At 43.6% G+C, this 20411-nt stretch overlaps 1 protein-coding gene across 1 annotated transcript in view; it reads right to left on the bottom strand.

The window, feature by feature from the left end:
* Positions 1–18942: 18942 nt before the first annotated feature.
* SMURF1 (SMAD specific E3 ubiquitin protein ligase 1) overlaps positions 18943–20411 on the bottom strand; it is a 2072011-nt gene continuing 2070542 nt past the window's right edge. The window contains exon 13 of the mRNA XM_044089363.1: positions 18943–19125. Within this exon, the coding sequence (XP_043945298.1) occupies positions 18943–19125 (183 nt within the window). The remainder of the gene's footprint in view (positions 19126–20411) is intronic.

Raw genomic sequence — 20411 nt, 5'->3', positions numbered from 1 at the left:
TTGGTATGCGCATCAAACTTCAGGTTATCAACTATGACACCCAGTAGTTTAGTTTGGGTTTCTTCGGAGATGATAGTGCCATTGTTAGCGGTTATGTTGAAGAAGGATGGCACGGAGGTCCTGCGTGTGGGGGAGAAGAGCAGCTTAGTTAATGCTTGGAACAAACTTCCTTCAAATGTCAGCTGTATCACTAACACCATCTCCTTCAAAATGGCATTAAAAGATACCTTCCATTTGGCATGGTCATGTCTCTGCTCTGAACCAACAAAACCTTACCTTCCTGTCATCTCCTTTCTCCTACTGGTCTCCCCACCCCTCCACCCCCGATGCACCTTTAAATAACAAGTCATCTTACAGCCTTTCTCAATAACTGTCTATTTATTGTATTGCTAAACAGAGTGCAATCTCATCTTCACATCTCAGAACTTAATGTGCTACATATGTAATTGATACTTGCATATATTTTGTATATCAAGACAATAATATACTACGAAGAACACCACGAACAATTACTACACAGGGAACAGCTCAGATTCAAGAAACTGTTTATTAAAACAATAAAAAGTTAAGCGCTTTCATCTAAAAAGTATAGACTTCATCAGAACCCACCTACATATCAACTGGCTGTTTAAATACAAAACACCACCAATCACATCCATCTTAAAATTAAATTATTCATAACATGATTAATTCAATGACATCATATCCCCCTCATGTATTATATAAGGAATTGTGAACATATATTTATATATATATATATATATATATATATATATATATATATATATATATATATATATATATATGATGTACCATTTACATCATTGTTTCAATAACAGGTTTAATAGGAATATGATCAATACCAGGTGGGGTGGTGGCATTCAGGAGTATTTGCCATCTTACTTCCTTTTTACCTAGTAATGCTTTCACATTACCCCCCCATCTGATTCAAAATTTCTAAACGGGTGAATTTAAAGGTAGAACAACCCTTGCTGTCCCTGATGTGCATAAATAATGCATTATTTGCATCCTCCTTTCTAATGGCATACAAACGATCGTATATCCTATCTTTAAAATGCCTCCCAGTTTTACCCACATAAAAACTGGGGCACCCAGTACACTTAGCAAAGTAAACATTCTACGTCTGACAATTTACCCCTCCTAAATCTCAATATCTTTTTGTTCTTATTACCCACTACCAGGGTGTTATCTTCCAAAATAGCACAGCATTGACTGCAACATCCACACTTAGTAGTACCTCCCCTTACCAGCCTGTATGGGTAGTTTGACACTTTGAAATTTCCTTTTCAAATTACATCCTATCCTGTGCACAAAAACTTGGGTTCATCCCCCACTAGTGCAAATATCTTCTGGTCACACTTCAGGATGTTCCAATTATTTCTTATAATATTTTTAACTTGCCCTGTAGTGTCATTAAAGGGCAATACACATGCTCTGCTAAACTTATTAATTGCCTTATCCTTCACCAAGTGATTACTACTGCCCATTTCCATTCCCAAGAAGGGTTTATACTTATTCCCCCACTCACTACTAACATATCTAACTGCATCCTTCACTACTAGTGTGGGATAACCCCTCTCCTTAAACAAGGTACCTATATATTTTAGTTCTTGCAACATCTCTTGAAAATAAGAGGTCATACGAGTTGCTCGTAAGCATTGTCCCTTAGCAATGTTTTTCTTTTGCCTAGTGGGGTGACAACTGTTATACTCTAGATAGGAGTTACTAAAAGTATCCTTTCTGAAAATTCTGGACTTGAATCCCATGGTGGTTAGGGAAATATAAGTGTCCAGATAAGAAATGCCTTCCTTACTGGCATGATGTGTGAATTTCAAAAAGGAACTGGATGCATGTAAGTAGTTGATAAATTCTTCACTTTCATCCATACTTCCGTCCCATAAAATAAACACATTGTCCAGAAATCTAACATAACTTCTAATGTTTTTGATACAACTGTTAATCAAAATGGTCTCATCCTCCCAGTCCAATAACACAAGATTGGCATACGTTTTGCCGGAAATATTCCCCCTCAAAACAGATGAAGTTGTAATCCAATACAATATTCATGAATTTGTTTATGAAGGTGATCTTGTCCCAATCTAGATTACCAAATTTCCTAATGCTGCTAATTAACCTATCCATCCCTTCCTTCCTAGGGATGCAAGAGAATAAGTCAACTACATCAATGGTGACCAAAATCAAATTTGTAATGACAGTAAACTATGTAAGTTGTTGAAGGAGGGTGAAAGTTTAAAAGAAAGTATAACACGTGACCTTTTGTTCAATCAATGGAACACCTTGTATGATCAACATTGTACAATAAAACGATAATTTGTATGCCATTAGAAAGGAGGATGCAAATAATGCATTATTTAGGCACATCAGGGACAACAAGGGTTGTTCTACCTTTAAATTTGCCCTTTTAGAAGTTTTGAATCAGTCAAACAGGGGGTGTAATGTGAAAGCATTATTAGGTGAAAAGGAAGTAAGATGGCAAATACTCCTGAATGCCACCACCCCACCTGGTATTAATGATCATATTCCTATTAAACCTATTATTTAAACAAGGATGCAAATGGTACATCTTTCATATATATATATATATATATATATATATATATACATGTTCACAATTCCTTATATAATTCTTGAGGGGGATATGATGTCACCGAATTAATTAACCATGTTATGAATAATGTAATTTTAAGATGGATGTGATTGGTGGTGTTTTGTATTTAAACAGCCAGTTGATATGTAGGTGGGTTCTGATGAAGTCTATACTTTTTAGATGAAAGCGCTTAACTTTTTATTGTTTTAATAAACGAGTTTCTTCAATCCAAGCTGTTCCCCTATGTAGTAATTGTTCATGGTGTTCTTCGTAGTATATTATTGTCTTGATATACAAGTGTGGGACTACGTGGATTTTGTGTGGTTACACTTACATATCTTTGCTAAAAAAGAATACCTTCTGTATATATAAGTTGATTACTTTACTGTAAGTTGTCAGATGATTTTGTACCACTGTTCTTTTTACATATATTCCATTTGTTAACGTTCAAATTGTTAATGTCTATTTTCATATTGTAACGTCTGAAGCTTTTCTCCTCGGGTCTCCACTGAAAAAGGGCATCTACCCAGTTGGACTAACCTGGTTAACAAATGTCAAATAAATAAAAACAAACACTGCCTAAAGGGAATTAAAAGTGCATCACCCACAGTGCCAGGGCCAACATATGCAAGTGTGGGTGAATGAGAGTTCCCTTTTGTTGCATCAGAAGATCCACCTTGTGGGTTAACTTGTAGTGACTGCCCATGGCTAGAGAGAGAAGTAGGTGGGAATCACTGCTGCCTTGGCCAATAGGGTGTCACCAGCAAGATTTTTGGTTTATCTCTCCTGATTTTCAGGAGTACTTTTTAAATTAGAGGGAAGGGTGGAAAGGCATGCAGAAACCACCCTTTCCATGAAATGCTGAATGCATGCACCCCTCAATGCTAGTGGAGAGCGATTCTTGGTGCAGAAGGTCTGTAGTTGTCTGTTCTGGGGGGAGGCAAACAAATCTACTTGATGTGTGGCCCACTGGTGGAAAATTTCTAGAAAGACACTCCTGTCCAGCATCCATTCGTGATTCGGAGAGGATGTCCTGCTAAGAAGATGATCTTGTTTGTTGTCCTGCGAGGGGATGTAGGATGCCTGCAGGGGACAGGGTGTGCTGAGAATTGAATTGTGGGAAGATGGAGAGGTGGTGGAGGCAGGCCTAGGGCTGAGGAGGGGAAGGGCAGATGAAGAAGAGGCTGTAGGCCTAAGGGCCATGAAGGCCTGCATCAAAGAGGAGGTAAAGGTCTGCCAATCAGGTAGGCCTTCAGAGGTTGTAGCCAGATGTTTGGTTTTCTGTTTCTTTTTTTAATGGAGTAGCCGTAGCTGAAGGCCTGGAATCCGGTGCATGGCTAAAGGTTGCAGAGTCAAGAGGCGGGTCCCGGTCGGAGGCACAGCTGTGTCTGGTTCCCCCTCAACATCAGTTGTAGCCGATGTCTGAGTAAGCTCAGTGGACATGCCAGTCATCAACTGAGAAGCGGCTTCCTTGAAGGTCGCCGAAGTAGACGGATGTAACGGACATCCTTCAACTCCTAGATCGGTAGTTGGTGGGCCGTTCGAAAGTGTAGTGGCAGTGGAAGTGCGTCTAGGAATCATGGCCTTCTTCCGCAGAGGTTCAGTCGGAAATTCCAATATGGGATCCATCCTTAATGCTAGTATTTTAAGTCTCTGGTTTTCTGGGTATAGACTGAAGGCAGCCAGGCAGCTACTTAGGGTCTTGGGTAAGAAGAATTGGCAAATTGAGCAAGTGGTATAGTCGTGCTCTCAGCAAAGACAAAAAAAATTAAGCAGTCATGCGTGTCTAAGTGGTATCTGGTGCCCGCAACGGCATTTACCCTTTTTAGCTGACATCAGCTAAAGGTTAATACAGCAAACCAAGCTTTAGCTAGAAGTCAAAGAAAAAAATCCTAACGGGGTACTTAGCTTTTAGACATCTTGTGGTGAAGAAGCGAAACACACCATGCGACAGTAGTCTGAGGCTGAAACGTTCTGCGGTCTATGTGTGTAGACATCACATTTAAGGCCCCTGGTTTATGGCCCTGCATGTTACGTCCCACGCAACTACAGCAGCCAAGCTGAAGCTTTTCTTTAGGAACTGACGTACGGGTCGCCTGAGGTGGGAAATCCCACACCAATACTGCAACATAGGAATAGAAGGACATTATCAGGTGTTGAATCCGATGTTTTCAGAGCCGAATCCGAAGCACTCTGATCTGATGTAACCTTGGTCATTTTAGGTTTTGGATCCGATAGTGTAGTCGGATCAGAGATCTCTCTCTTCTTTAATTTTGGATCAGAGGTTGAGGTCAGATCAAAGGACTTAATCATCTTTCCTTTAGGATCCGAGGGAGCTGATGGATCTGAAGAAGGTCTTTTCTTAGATTTTTCTGAAGATGTAGTACAGGAGGGGGAAGTTTCAGATAATGCCTTGCTAAAGGAAGAGGGAAGTAACCCGTTGTGGATCAATTTGTTTTTACGTTCAACCAGAACTCTAGGGTTGAAAGAATGACATATTGCACAGTTTTCCTGTAGGTGGAGTGGACTCAAACAATATACACAAAGTGTGTGGGCATCAGAAAAACGAATTTTGTGTCCACATTTCTCACATTTTTTAAACCCAGAAGGCCTTTTGTCTTTATCCACCATAATAACGAAAAAAATTTAGGTAACACAGTTTACCAAAGGAAACTATTTTTAAACAACAGAAGTTTTTTTTTTTTTTTTTTTTTTTTTAAAAGATAGCGGAAAGGCAGGAATACCAACAATGGAATTAGAGAATTACAGAATTGTAGTGGAAAGTATACCAATGATAGTATATGAAAGAGTACAACTGTACCAAAAGAGGGGAAAGGAAGCTTAATGATAAGAAAAAAAAAAGTTATGTTTTTACCATAATGTTCCATGTGTGTTGCCCATCTCATCCTTTATTCTCACTTGTGGGTCGGATCCATCTCGGCCAATGAGGCCTTCAGCACAGCTCATGGGCTATACCTTTTACCCATAATTTCTCCCCCAATTACCTCAGATCTTGTTTGCCCCTCTAAGGTGTAACACGATAATAAGTTGTAAGTGTATTAAGGAATATATGCCTAAGTATGTGCTACTTCTCCTAAAAAAAGGGAAGATTGAAAAGGGTATTCTCTGAAGCTACACATCTGTATCTACATATCTGTATCTATATATCTGTATCTATATATCTGTATCTATATATCTGTATCTATATATCTGTATCTATATATCTGTATCTATATATCTGTATCTATATATCTGTATCTCTCTATATATATATTTATATACATACTCACAGTTTACTATAGAAATGTCGAACGGCACTACATCGACTGTACTATAGTCGAACACGGAAGTTCGAAAATAGTAATGTCGACAACAAAAAAACAATCTAGGACTGTGTTTTAACATGGGTCGAGGTAGGGGAGATGTTTGTAGTTCTGAATAATACTGAACACCTACCTCGACTTCCGTGTTCGACTATAGTACAGTCGACGTAGTGCCATTCGACATTTTAATAGTAAACCCATACTTACACGTGTGTGTGTGTGTGTGTGTGTGTGTGTGTGTATATATATATATATATATATATATATATATATATATATATTCATGCATATATATATATGGTTTACTATCAATAAGTTGAATGTTCTGTGTTGCCCAACATTAGGAAATCAAGAGTACATATAAGTGAATGCAAGTGTGCATTTGCTCATACGCATGCGTTGTCATGAGTAGAGTCATGGTACAGTGCGGAAAGGGAAATGTATGCCTTTCCTCACTGTATGTAGTAAGATCTTGAGTTAGAATATTTAATTTGCATGAGGTGGGGGTGGGGGTCAGCCCTCCACAAAGAGGTGCAGGAGGGCTTGCCCCCTTGCTAAAACAAGAATGACAGTGTAAGTGTTTAACTTACGTTTGCACCTACACTGTCATCATGGCTGAATTTCGACATAAATGTTGAATCTGTTAACTGCATTCAACAGATTCGACATTTTAACCTACTTAGTATGCCGGAAGTCTGACGTCATTTTCGCAGTATCGAACGTTCAGTGTTCTGAACTTTGAGAAGTTGATCCAAAATGTTTTCTTTGGAACTAAAAAGAATCTTGAGTAGGTTCCGAACCCTTTCTGGTCTGTGGGGACTTCTTGGATGACTCTTTCGTTTAGCAACTTTTGAACTTCTATAGTTGCTTGTTTCTTTTGACTGGCTGGAACATCTGGAACAACTTGTTTTCAGGAATGGGAAGGGAGAATGGGATAATATATTATGCCCTGCACCCATTTGTCATTTATGTTTTGCCAGGCTTCTCGGAGCAGGGATAATCGTCCACAACTGCCTCCAGAGGGGAGCAATTAGGCACTCCAAGAGCGCTGCAAAGGTCTCCCAAAGAAAGATTCCCAAGCCACGAAAGCGACATCTCCCATTGTTGTTCCCCCCGCTGCCCCTGGGGGAACTTTCACCTTGTGTGTCTTGGTAAGACCTCTGTGATTTTCTGAACCACATTTTTCCACAAATAGAGTTTCTTATCCAAAGGGTGGACCGAGGAACTCTCCTGTGTGAGTTCCTTCTTCGTTGCAGCTGCCACCAACATGGCATCCACAGGTGACCCCTTAGACCAGGCCTGCCTATCAGTGGGAGGGCTAAGAATTTTGTCTGGCCATCTTGGAATTGGCTCCACGGTGTCGGGCTGCTTCCACTCCCTGGTAGTAATTAAGTCTACCAGGGGGTCAGCCGGAGGGGACACCCAGGAGGTAGATGGGCCTGCCTCAAACGCCTCCAGAAACACGGACTCGTCCAAGGAAGGTTCTTGGGCAGACCTCCCCCCTCTAATTCACAACATTTCCATGATGTCTCCAAAGGAGACATCCTCAAGGGGTGACCTTGGGGAACCTTACCCTTCATCCAAATCCGTGTCTGTCATGAGGGACTCAGGGAAGTCCAGGTGCCTCCTTTTACACTTCCATTTGTGAGGAGCCTCCTCGGTGGGACTATCCGAGGAGGGCTCACCTATGGGGGTCCTGTTCCTCTAAGGGAACTAACTGGAGGGTTTGAGCAGGCTGTCCCAGTGGTTGGATGACGGAGGATAGACCCAAATGCAAAGGGAGAGCGGGAGGGATCCAACACCCGGACCGGGGATTTGGAAGACGTCGACAGAACCCTTTCCACTACCTCAAAAGCCGAAGGCGAGCCACTTTTGCCAGGCTCTGAAAGCAGTCTCCTTGGCTCCGAAGCAGGGATCGGTGTCGGAGCCGAAGCGGTCGGATCAGAGAAGGAAGTGTGCTCCGACCTGAAGGGCGCCAAAGACACACCAACCCCAACGGATCCGACGCTCGGCTCTCGGCCAAAAGAGCTAGGATCTGACACACTCAAGGGTACAGTCGGCGCCGACAAATCCCCGGCTCCGAAAGGGCTCGGATCCGATGACTCCAAAACCCGAAAACGGATTGGAGAAGGAATGATCGGAGCAAAAAGGGGGACTACACTCCCCCCCTGAGGGGGGGGGGGGAGGCAGGAGCACCCCCCATCTGCATCTGAGTCTGCAGAAATCAACGCATCATCCGATTCCCATGTCCGCGTCGGTCAGGCTTCTCATAGACCTAGAAGACGTCGTCGAGGCGGGCCGGGAGGGCTTCCTTGACAACCTCGAGGGAGACCAGTACTCCTCCTTCTGCTCCGGCGAGAAACAAGGCGAACGGAGCTGAGAGAGAGAGAGGATCTGGAGGCCCTCGTGGAAGGGACTAGAGACTTTAGATGGCGGGGCTGAGGGATAAGTCTCAGCCCGCCTTTAATGACTCTTGTGCTTCTCTTTTTCTTTACGTCTCTTCTCCCTAGAACAGGCAGATGACTCCCCTGAACCCTGCACAGCAGAGGGAGGTTGAGTCCCAGGCAGAGTGGGGGGACCTAAAGGTATAGGGGCTGCGGTAGCAGCCTGTGCCTTAGAGGGAGAGGAAGAAGAAGTGTCCTGTGGTAACAAGCCCGCCAGGTCAACTTGTTCTTCCTATCCCTGATGGCCCGGGGGTTAAACACTGCACATATCTGGCAGCTAGTGGAAAGGTGGGCCACCCCCAGACACAACACGCACTGAGTGTGGCCATCAGCCAGGGAAAGCTTATGGCCACACTCAGTGCATTTAGAAAAGACGGCTTTGGGCCCTTCAGCTATCACAGTAACACACCCAGACACTATAGGGGCGAGACAGAACACAACGACCAAAAAACTAAAAATTACCACAAAAAATTAAAACTAAGACTATAACTCAACGAAGGGGCTAAATCACTCACACACTGACAAAAAATAATAAACTTTTTGTCTAACTTTGAACAAGATATATAGAAACGATCTCACCCAAGCCTAAGGAGCTCTTCAATAGTAGCTTCTTTCAGCCGCAGCAAACTCGATCTGGGGAAAGGCAGCATGCAGCAGGGGATTGTGAGTTAAGGGGAGGAGCTAGGAGCTCAGATCTTTTAGCTAGTAAAGCTGCCGGCTCGGATCCGAGGTCAGATCCGATACCCACAGGTTGCAGAGAAAATGAAGTAACTACTTCAGATTAGATGATACACAATTGTTCAAGTACCTTTAAGTCCTCTAACTTAAATGGACTTAAAACAATTTCTCACTCAGTCAAAGAGAATTTTAAAAATGAAAGATTAAGGTTTTAATGCAAGTTTAAAAGGGTCTAAATGGAAGAGGAATGTCCTCTTATTTAAACGGGCATTCCTAAAAACACCCTCTACATTAAATGGACATTTAACGACAAGAAGCAATGAAAGGGAGAAAACAATCTACAAAAGCATACAACAGTAATATAATAAAAGGTGTGTGTGTGTGTGTGTGTGTGTGTGTGTGTGTGTGTATATATATATATATATATATATATATATATATATATATATATATACACACACACACACACACACATACATACATACACATATACATCTCTTGGGTAAAGCCATGCAATATAGCTATTACAAAGAATTAGTACTTAGCCCAGAGCTATGACTGAATGAACCTCTTTGCTGCAAGGCAAACAAGGTCTGAGGTAATTGGGGGGAGGAATTATGGGAAAAAGTATAGCCCACGAACTTCGCTGAAGGTCTAGAGCTAGAAAAATTGGCAGAGATGGATCAAACACATCAGATCCAACCCACAAGTGAGAATAAAGATGAGAATGACATTACATCTAAGATTTAGAAGGATTTAGAAATATAGATATTTAAATAAAAAAATAGGAATGAAAAAATATTTTTGAGAAAACACTTACCTGCTCGACAGAAGCTGGCACCACGTCTTTTCGCTTTCAAGCAGCAAACGAGAGCTGAGGTAATTGGGGTTGGTGCATTGTGGGTAAGTGTAGAGCTCGAGAGTTGTCTGGTTGCCACGAAGTTTTGCAATGGCAGAATCTGATCCGAGGTTCAGATTGGAACCCATAAATTGAGGATAGCATGAAAATTGACATCAGATCAAGCAGCATAAGAAAGTAAAAATATTCTTTAAAAGTCACTTTTTTCATATGGAAACACAGTAAAAAGTGCTTTCAAACACTTAGCCCCCAAAATTAAAATAAAAAATATTCACAGAAAAAATGTTTTTCAATTACTTTAAACAGCTTCTAAAATGGACAGGGAAAAGTATGCTCCTGTTTTAAAATTATAGTAAAGTCTCACGAGAGTCTATTAAAACACAAATTCCTAACTTAGAAATAACTTCCATAAACAGGAAAGTACAATAAAACAACAATTTTTAAATATGGAAGGTGCTTCCCCAAAGGGAACTTATCTACCCAGCAATGGAACAACATAAGCCAACCATTGATACACTGAAGTCCACAAAGCAATGAGTTTTTTGGCAGCAGGGAAGCTCTGTAGGGCTTGGTGTCCAAACCTTTTTATTCAGCTTAGCTTGATCTGACTGACAGTTTGGGTGTGTAGAACATGCCCTGAACTTTGGCAGCTGGCCAACTATTAGATCCTTGGCTGGATATAACCCATATAGCTAAGGCTACTGCAGCAGTGATCAATACTGATGGAAATAAGAAGTTATGTACCTACCATAACGTTCCATGTTAGTTGCCTTCTTCTCGCCTTCTTTCTTGCTGGATGTGTTCGGAGCCGATCCTTGGCTCCGACTTGGCCAATACTAAAGCTCGAGAGCTAATTCCACCGGCTCGAGGCTCCCCTATATCCCACAACGCTAGGCGGTAACTACTCAGATCTCGTTTGATAGCTATACCAAGCAACCCTAGTCTCCATAGAATGGAGAAGGGAAACCCACCTCAAAACAACCTGCGTGAAAGGTATCGCAGACCTAAGAAAGGAGAAAAGGAGGTGGAAGAACGTGTGGGAATGACGACTTCCAGAGGAAGAACACAAACTGAATTCCTATCGGTCTGTCCAGGCATGGGGGAAGGAGGGTGGGACGCAAGAAAGAAGGCGAGAAGAAGACAACTATCATGGAACGTTATGGTAGGTACATAACTTCTTAATGTTAAGTTGTCCATCTCGCCTTCATTCTTGCTGGATGGGACCGCGTCCCTAGCACCTTATCCCGGGTGGCCTATCGGAACAGACTCTTGAGAACAGTGGAACCAAAGTTGGCACGGCTTCTGGAAACCATGTCCAATTTGTAATGTGAAATAAAGGTATGAGGAGAAGCCCAGGTGGCTGCTGCACAAATGGAATCTACTGGCAGCCCATCCTGAAAAGCTACGGATGTAGCTAATGCCTTAGTTGAATGACCTCTAGGTCTTGAGGGTAGTTTTTGATGTCTGATCTCATAGATGAAGGTAATTGTAGAGGTGAGCCATCTAGAGAGGGATACTTTAGTAACAGGAAGGCCCAATTTTCCTTCCGCATATGACAAACAATTGATCAGATTTCCTGAATTGTTTAGTCCTGTCTAAGTAATATCTAAGTTGGCGATGAACATCCAAAAAATGTAGCTTTTGCTCCAACCTGTTTGAATAGTTAGGGAAAAAGACAGGGAGATCAATAATTTGGTTTAGGTTTACTTGAGAGGAAACTTTAGGTAAAAAGGATGGATTAGTACGGAGGGATACCCTATCTTTGTGAAACATTAAGTAAGGAGTACGACTGCACAGAGCATGGAGTTCAGATACCCTTCTTGCTGAAGTTATAGCTACCAGAAAAAGTGTCTTCCAAGAAAGCAACTTCAGAGAACATGAAGCCGCCGGTTCGAAGGGGGGAAGGATTAAGGATGCCAGAACCAAGTTCAAATCCAATTGAGGCGGGGGGTCTTTGATTGGAGGTTTAAGAAGAAACACGCCCCTTAAAAAGGCTTTACAGAGTTTGTAAGCCATGATGCTAGACTCCAAGACACCAACATGAAAATTAGATATGGCAGCTAATTGAACTCTAATGGTAGATGCAGATGATCCTAAATGAAAGAGTTCTGCTAGAAAGTCTAGAATAGACTGGATAGGTGCAGTAAAGGGATCTATGTTTTTTGATGTTGCCCAAAAAGAGAAGCGTTTCCATTTGCTACTATAAATCTTCCGGGTAGAAGATTTATGAGAGGCTATCAAGATATCTCGGACCGAGCGAGATATTGAGGGAAGCCTGGCTAAGGTTGGAATCGGAGAAACCACACTGTGAGGTTTAGAGAAGGCAGAGATTGGTGCAGCTGACCCGATTGGTGGGTTAACAGATCTGGTACTGGGTCCAGATGCCAAGGCTGCTCCAAAAGGTAACGATGAAGAAACGGAAACCATATCTGTTGAGGCCAGTAAGGGACAATGAGGATCATTGTCACTCTCAAAGCGATGGCTTTCTGAATTAGTTGAGATATCAGTGAAAAGGGGGGAAAGACATATAGAAGTCCCCGGGGCCAATCGTGGACTAGAGCTTCTCTGGTGGGATGGCCTGGTAACGGGAAGAGAGTGAAGAAGTCGTGACACTTGCTGTTTTGGGGAGTAGCAAAAAGATCGCAGCAAGGCTGGCCCCATCTTAGGAATACTTCTTCTAGAACTGATTTCTTTAGAGACCACTCGTGGGGCATGAGAATTGCCCTGCTCAACTTGTCTGCAATAACGTTGGATTTCCCGGGAATGTGCGTTGCTATCAGAAAACGCTGAGAAGAGATCGCCCATTGCCAAAGTCTGAGTGCCTCTCGACATAAAGGGTATGATCTGGTTCCGCCTTGTTTGTTGATGTACCACACTACGGACATGTTGTCCGTCTGAATTGCAATAATCCCAGTGGGAAGAGAGTCGTGAAGGGCTTGCAACGCTAAAAGCACTGCTCTCATCTCTAAGACGTTTATGTGCAAGTGGCACTCGAAAGGTTGCCACGTGCCTTGGACTGTCCTGCCCTGATAATGCCCCCCCCCACCCGATCAGGGAGGCATCTGTTGTCAACGTGGCGACTGGGGGGGGGGGAGAGTGAAGGGTCTACCTCGGAGAACTTGAGGTGATGTGATCCACCAAGACAGTTGATTCTTGCATGATTGAGTTATCAATATGGTATGGGACATCGGGAGCTGTTGAAAGGACCATTGAGTAAACAGCATCCATTGGAGGATCCTCATGTGGAAGCGAGCTAAGGGGAGAAGGGGAATAGCTGCTGCCATGAGTCCTAACACCTTCAAAACTAGTCTGGCTTTGACTTTGTTGCATTGTAAGAGAAGGGAAACTTGTTTTCGAATGGCTGACCATCTCTGCTCTGTGAGTCTGGCTGAAAGATTGAGTGGGTCTAAGGTGGCGCCTATAAAGGTAATAGATTGACAAGGCAGATTTTTCGAAATTTATTGAAATGCCTAGAGCTTGGCAAGATTGGCTGGTGAAGTCCCTGGATAGAAGAAGCTGATGTCTGGTGGTGGCGGTAAGGAGCCAGTCGTCTAAATATGGAAACACCTGGAATCCTTGACGTCTCAAGTGAGCAGCGACCACTGCCATGCATTTGGTAAACACACGGGGGGCTGTAGTGAGACCAAAGGGCAGGGCCCTGAACTGGTAGTGACTGGCTCCCAGCCTGAAGCGGATATATCTCCTGCAGCGTCTGTTCATCTTGATGTGGTAGTACGCGTCCTGAAGATCTATCGAGCAATTGTCCTGACCCAAGAAGGGTAGAATGGACTGTAGCGTGACCATCCGGAATTTTGTTTTCCTGACATACTTGTTTAAGTAGCTGAGATCCAGTATGGGTCTCCAGTCCCCTGTTTTCTTTGGTACCAAAAAGAATTTGGAGTAGATTCCGGATCCTTGCTGGTCTGCTGGGACTGATTGGATAGCTCTTTTTGATAGCAGCTTTGAAATTTCTAATGCTGCTTGTTCCCTTAGACTGGGTGGAACGTCTGGAAGGGATCTTTTGGGTTGGGATGGGATGTGAATAAAGGGAATTTTGTAACCCTCGGATATGATCGACTGTACCCATTTGTCTTGAGTAAGGGAAAGCCAGGCTTTTGGGTACAGGGATAACCTTCCCCCGACTGCCTCCGAAGGTGGACAGCCGGGCAGCCCCTCAGGGATGCTGAAAGGGTTTATCAGAGAACATTTCTCTGCTACCCTGGTTTTGCGGACCTCCTCTGCCTCTAGGGCGGCGTCTATTATTATTCCCCCCTCTGCATCTAGAGGGGAATCGACCTTGTGCGTCAGATGAGACTCCCTGGGATTGTTTACGGAACCACATCTTTCCTCCCCTCTGACCTTTGGAATAGGGTCTAGAAGGGGTAGAAAAACGGACACCTCACACCTGGTCAATGTATCCTTCACCTGTGGACCAAACAAGGATGATCCATCAAAGGGAGAATTGGTGAAAGACGCCTTGAAAGGGTCCGCAAAGTTGCACAGCCGCATCCAGGTGTGATGTTGTAAGGCAACACCTGTGCCTGCGGCTCTACTCGCCCCATCCGCAGCATGAGACAAGCCACATGGAGGAGTTAACGATGGAATTCAGGGTTGCCAACTGGGAGTTCATTCGGTCTTGGAACCCCTCAGCTGTAGGATCCTTTATCACTTCACCCATATCCTTGAGTAAATCTCTCTGGAGACGAGTGAAGTGGCATAAGTAGTTCAGCGACCGCATTGAAAAGGTCGCTGATGAGAACATCCGCTTGCCGTACCTGTCCATGGTCCTAGATTCCTTATTAGGAGGATGGACAGGAACCGAAGGATCGGCTAACTCCTTCTTAGTGGCCGCAGCCACCACCATGGCATCAACGGGGACACCTTTGGATAAAAAATCTTTATCTTTAGGGGCAGTAAAAAATTTAGATGGCCTCCTCAGGGTGGGTTCCACTGAATCAGGAGCCGTCCAGGCCTTCCTTGCCACCACTTCCATAAGGGGGTCAAAGGGAGGCGACACCCAGGAGGTAGAAGGGCGAGAGCCAAACGCCTCAAGATACACTGACTCATCCTCCGAAGGGTTAAGGGCTGGCCAGTTCCCCCTCTGTTTCAGGATCTCAAGGATGTCAGCAAAGGAGACATCCTCAGAGGGGGATTGAGGGGAACCTTCAGATTCCTCTAAGTCAGTGTCAGAGGTGATAGACTCAGGGGAGTCAATGTGCTTCCTCTTGCACTGCCTCTTTCTAGGGGGATCTCCTACCGGGTCAGGAGAGGCCTCGGAAGAGGAGGAAATTCCCAATGGGGAAACTTGAGGAGTTTGCTCTCTGTGGTCTAAAGCAAGGGGATGGGTAGAAATCACCGCAGGCACTGTAGATGGAGGGACTGACGGAGCCGACTGTGGGGCAGACCCTGGTTCTAGCATGCTCCGCATGACCTCAAAGGCACCCCTGTCAGGCAAGGCCGGAGGTCCCCGCTCCGAAGAGACAAGGACCCCCCCCCGGCACCGACAGGGACGGCTCCGAAGCTGATGTCGGAGCCGAACTCACCAGCGTTGAAGCCCTGAGAGGGAGAGCGGGGTCGGACAAGGGTCCGATGCCACTCGCCCCCTCGGAGCCGAGGGAAGCTCGGCGCCGAGATCCCTCCAAGGAGGAGATCGGAGCAGACGGAGCTGAAAGGGAAGGTATCGCATCCGACGCACTGACAGTCATTGCTCCGACAAGCCCTGGCTCCAAACTCAAAGGAGTCGGAGGAGGAATATATTGGGAACGGAAATAGCCACTGACTGCTGAGTCGGGCTATGCAGCATTTGGGCCAGTGCCTCGGACTTGAGAAGTCTACTCACTACCCTTTGCAAATCGTGGTCAGATAGCCTGGAAGACCATGAGGAATGTGTTTTATGGCTCCGTTCAGAAAGAAGAGGGGATCCTGGCGCCGAGTGCATGGAGCCGATAGAGGGGGATCTAGATCTCTTCCTAGAATGTTGCTCTGATAAGAGTATCAGAGCCAACGGAGTTTTATCAACCTCGGCTCCAGCCAGAGCCGAGGTAACAGTATGAGGTTTGGAAACATTGGCTCCGGCTGGAGCCTATGTCGAAGCAGACTTTACCTTTCCAGAAGTCGACTCAGAAACCGGAGCCGACTGTTTGGAAGTTTAGAAGGCTTCCCCGACACAGACTGAGTTGGGGGGCCTTCAGGCTTTAATAAGCCACGCAAGATTAATTTATTCTTGCGTTCCTGCAGGACTCTAGGGCTAAAACCATGGCAAACAGCACAAGAGTCCTGCAGGTGCAAAGGTCCCAGGTAATACACACAAGAAGTGTGACCGTCTGTCAGAGACATTTTCTGACAGCACGAGTCACACTTCTTGAAGCCTGAGACCTTCAATTCCTTAGACATAATAAAAGGTCCAAGAAAAACACACACACAGGCCTTAATTAAAAATAAAATACCAGTCACACAAGGGGACTAGAAGGGGCCTAAGGCCTAAAACTAAAGTGGTAAATAAAAGAAGGAATTAAGGGCAACAAAGTTGTCGAACCAGGAAAAGGGGTATTTAAAACTAAAGGCTTTAGTGAAAAAAAAAAGAGTACTAGGGGTCTAAGACTGAAGATTTTAGAATTAAATCTTTGACTAACCTGCCAGAGCCGGTAGAAAAGCACCTCGTCAGCTAAGCGGCAAATGAGATCTGAGTAGTTACCACCTAGCATTGTGGGATATAGGGGAGCCTCGAGCCGGTGGAATTAGCTCTCGAGCTTTAGTATTGGCCGAGTCGGAAACGAGGATAGGCACCGAACCCATCCAGCAAGAATGAAGGCGAGATGGACAACTTAACATTAAAAGGTTTCCTTACTATACTATTCATAAGTGATTAAACAAACGTTCATGGTCTACAAAAGTGACTAAATCTTTGAATAACTGTGTCAACCTCAAGAGGGGTTCCATTTAAGTGACAGTCAGTGAGAGATGTGCGTAGACTACATTTTTGCATTGAGTTCAAAGCTACTGTCTGCACCTGGTGCTCTGACAATAGCTTTAAACTCAATGCAAAATGCAAAAATGTAGTCAGTGAGAGATGTGAGCAGACTACATTTTTGCACGGAGTTTAATGCTATTGTCAGAGCACCAGGTGCAGAACTCCATCAGGCCCTTCCTGGAGATTTTGAAAGTCTAAGAATCAAAAATTGCACTAATTTTGCAGTCATTCCCAAACTAGGTCAACCAGAAACCCTAGACATCTGTCTTTACAACAGGAAAAGCAGATGACAAAGAGATGGGGACTCGGTACAAAGTTCTGAGGGACTCTTAACTAGAGACTTATCTATCTGAGACAAGGTACCATCAACTCTGTTACCCTGTGCATACACAAACAGACATTTAGCAATCCATAAAGTTATATGTGGACTAATCTTTAAGATGGCAAGTCAATGGCTACATGTGCAAACCACTCAAACCAATAAATGTAACACCAAAGTAAATATAAACTGGAAAGCAAATTAAAAAAAAATGTTTATCCATCATAAGAATTTAAGAAAAAATATCTGGGCTTGTGAGGTTTTAGTTTAACTATTACATATTCCTAGTCTGAAATTTCATTAAGTTCAATGAACAAAGTGCTGTGTTTGTTTTCAGCTACAAAGCACCACTGGTCAGTTGCTACTCCAGGGACAGCCTGATGACTGTCTCTTGATTCTTGAATTTTAGGAGACAGTGGAGGAATACACTAGTCCTTCAGCAAAGCTCATGGATGACTTACATTTTTTCAAGAACTCACAACTTTATCCAGTCTGTTTAACCCTGACAGACTTCTTCCAGTCTTGCCCCTTTCCAGAGTCTCTCTTTTCATGGCATAATCCTTTGCGTCTGCTGCCCTCTAAATGTGGGCTGCCTTTCTAATAATCTATACTTTTTTTTTTTCAAACGGCTAAGAAGTTAATGCCTCACAGTGAACAGCCCCCTGCCATCTTTATTAAACTTGACACAAATATTACAAACTTTCAATAATGTGGTCATTCCCCAAATGAAAACCACTGAGTGCGTTAATCTTCGACTATTCTATCTACAGGTACACTTATTTATCAAACCAGGTAGGGGGCATAACCTTACTCAAAGTGGAATTTTAGTCTGGCTCCATAGTGCAGAGGACAGAAATCTGACTGTGATCCAGATGACTGGGATTGAACTAGTTGCCCTGACACTGGATAACCAGGTGGGGGGAGGAGGAGGAGTAGTAGTAAAGGGGAGTGGCCCACATCTCTCCACAGTGGTTGGTATGGAAGTATGCATTCACTAGCATGCTGCATGGTGCAGTTTTGTTGGTGGAGACCAGGGGAAACCACCACTTATGCTTCAAGTGGAGGGGTGGGGATATCAAGACAGGAACACCCCATGTGGAAGTGCGGGGAGTCCTTTTAATACAGCCTACTACATGTCCTTTATTTAGAGCTTTGCTGGATAGGTGCAGGACATAGAGCCACAAACAAAGAAATCTTTACCACAGAATGACTGCTCCTGCTCTGCCCTTGCTCTTGTGATAAGAAATGAATGGGCGAAGGGTCTGACTATCAACATATAACACGAGCAAATAAAGTAAATTTGAAAATCTATGTTGATAAAACAAACTATTTTTTCTTCAAAAGTAGGCTCAGTCGAATGCATGAAATGAACCACTAGACAGCAACAGCAGCAATATTAATGGTGAGAAAAAAATGGAGAAAGTCAGCCAGTTCTGGTCTTATACGGGATTCTGAATCCAACTGAGTAACTCTGGTCCTCACAGTGTGCACGACAGCTTAAAAAAAACATCCATGTAGAACAAGGAAAGAAAAGGATGGTAAACCCAGTATGATCTAGTGATCTTCAGTGAAGATCATCAATCAATCAAAGGCACCTTAAATGGGTCCAGTTAGTTCAGTAATCAAGCACACAGCAACTGTTCTTCAAGTATATCTTTCATATTACTTTCCTATAATCTTAAATATGTTAAGTAAACAACTAAATAAAAAGATTTGTCACTTACAAAATCCAGACTAAGCTCTTGTGCAGTTCTGGATCCACTGATTCCAGATCAGAGAGAAGAATTGGTTTGCCTAATAGCTGCTTGTAAAAGGGTGGTATGAAGCCTCCGTTGATATGATGTCCATGGAACACAGCTAAACCCATTATCCGGCCAACAAAGTGAAAATATGACAGATGATCCTGTATCAGTGAAGAAAGAACATAATAAAGAAATAAGTACAATAATCCTCTGTAGGCTTAATTCTACTAGAACAGTCATACTGACAGAAGTGAACAAAAAGTACAGTTTTGTACCTACCATAAATGTAGATGTCCAACAGGTATGCATCTGCAGTCATCACATATGGGTTGTCCTGCCTCAGGCAGCCCCTCGGTCGGCCGGATTCCAAAGTCTGGGTCCGGCGTCGGCTGATGTCGCCCTTTCCCCGACGTCAGAGCGCCTGGGGTATAAAAGCGTCAGCCGACGCCATCTTCCTCAGTTTTTCTTGCCCCAGATGCCAGGTGCCCTCTAAGGAAGGCTAAATTTGGAGAAATGCAATAAATTCCAAACATGCACAGAAATATATATGCATATATAAATATTTATATATATATATATATATATATATATATATATATATATAAAACAAATACACCATAATAGATAACCCCAGCAAGCTATGAGAGGGATAAGTACCCAATAAATACCACAGAGGGGAAGGAGGGAGGGTAAACCTGACTGCAGATGCATACCTATCGGACATCTACATTTATGGTAGGTACAAAACTGTACTATGTCCTTCAAGGATGCATCTGCAGTCATCACATATGGGTAGAATACCATAGCCAATCTGGGAGTGGAGGATCTATGTAAAGGATGGTGTAGCTAAAATGCCCTGCAGGACTGCCGTAGCAAAGCCTGCTCTGGATCTGGAATATAAAGGTAAGTTGTAATGCTTGGAAAATGTATGCACGGAGCTCCATGTAGCAGCTTCTAAAATGTCCTTGGTAGCCACCCCTCTTAAGAATGCTGTGGAGGTGGCTGTGGCTCTGGTCGAATGAGGTCTAATGTTAGCTGGCACAGTTTTTCCATGAAAGGAGTAACAAAAACGAATGCAATTTCCTATCCATTTAGAAATTGTCTGTTTTGAAATTGCTTTTCCTTGTGCACCAGCAGCATATGCTACAAACAGCTGGTCAGTTTTTCTGTAACTTTTAGTTCTGTCCAAGTAGTAGCGCAACTGTCTGTGTATGTCCAGGGTGTGCAGAAGCTTCTCCCCTTTGTTTTGTGGATTTGGAAAGAAGGTAGGCAGGTGAATAGCTTGGTTTAATGAGACCCTGGATACCATCTTTGGCATAAACGAAGGATTGGTTCTCAAAGAGACTCTGTCTTGATGAAAGATAAGAAATGGCTGCACTGCCATGAGGGCCTGTAACTCAGATACTCTTCTTGCTGAGGTTATGGCCAGAAGGAAAGCAGTCTTCCA

This window comes from Protopterus annectens, chromosome 12.part0 (assembly GCF_019279795.1).
Source record: "Protopterus annectens isolate FY-2018-M chromosome 12.part0, PAN1.0, whole genome shotgun sequence".
In the NCBI taxonomy this organism is placed as follows: domain Eukaryota; kingdom Metazoa; phylum Chordata; order Ceratodontiformes; family Protopteridae; genus Protopterus; species Protopterus annectens.
The sequence above is the reverse complement of the archived record's forward strand: the minus strand, read 5'-3'. Positions and strand labels throughout refer to the sequence as shown.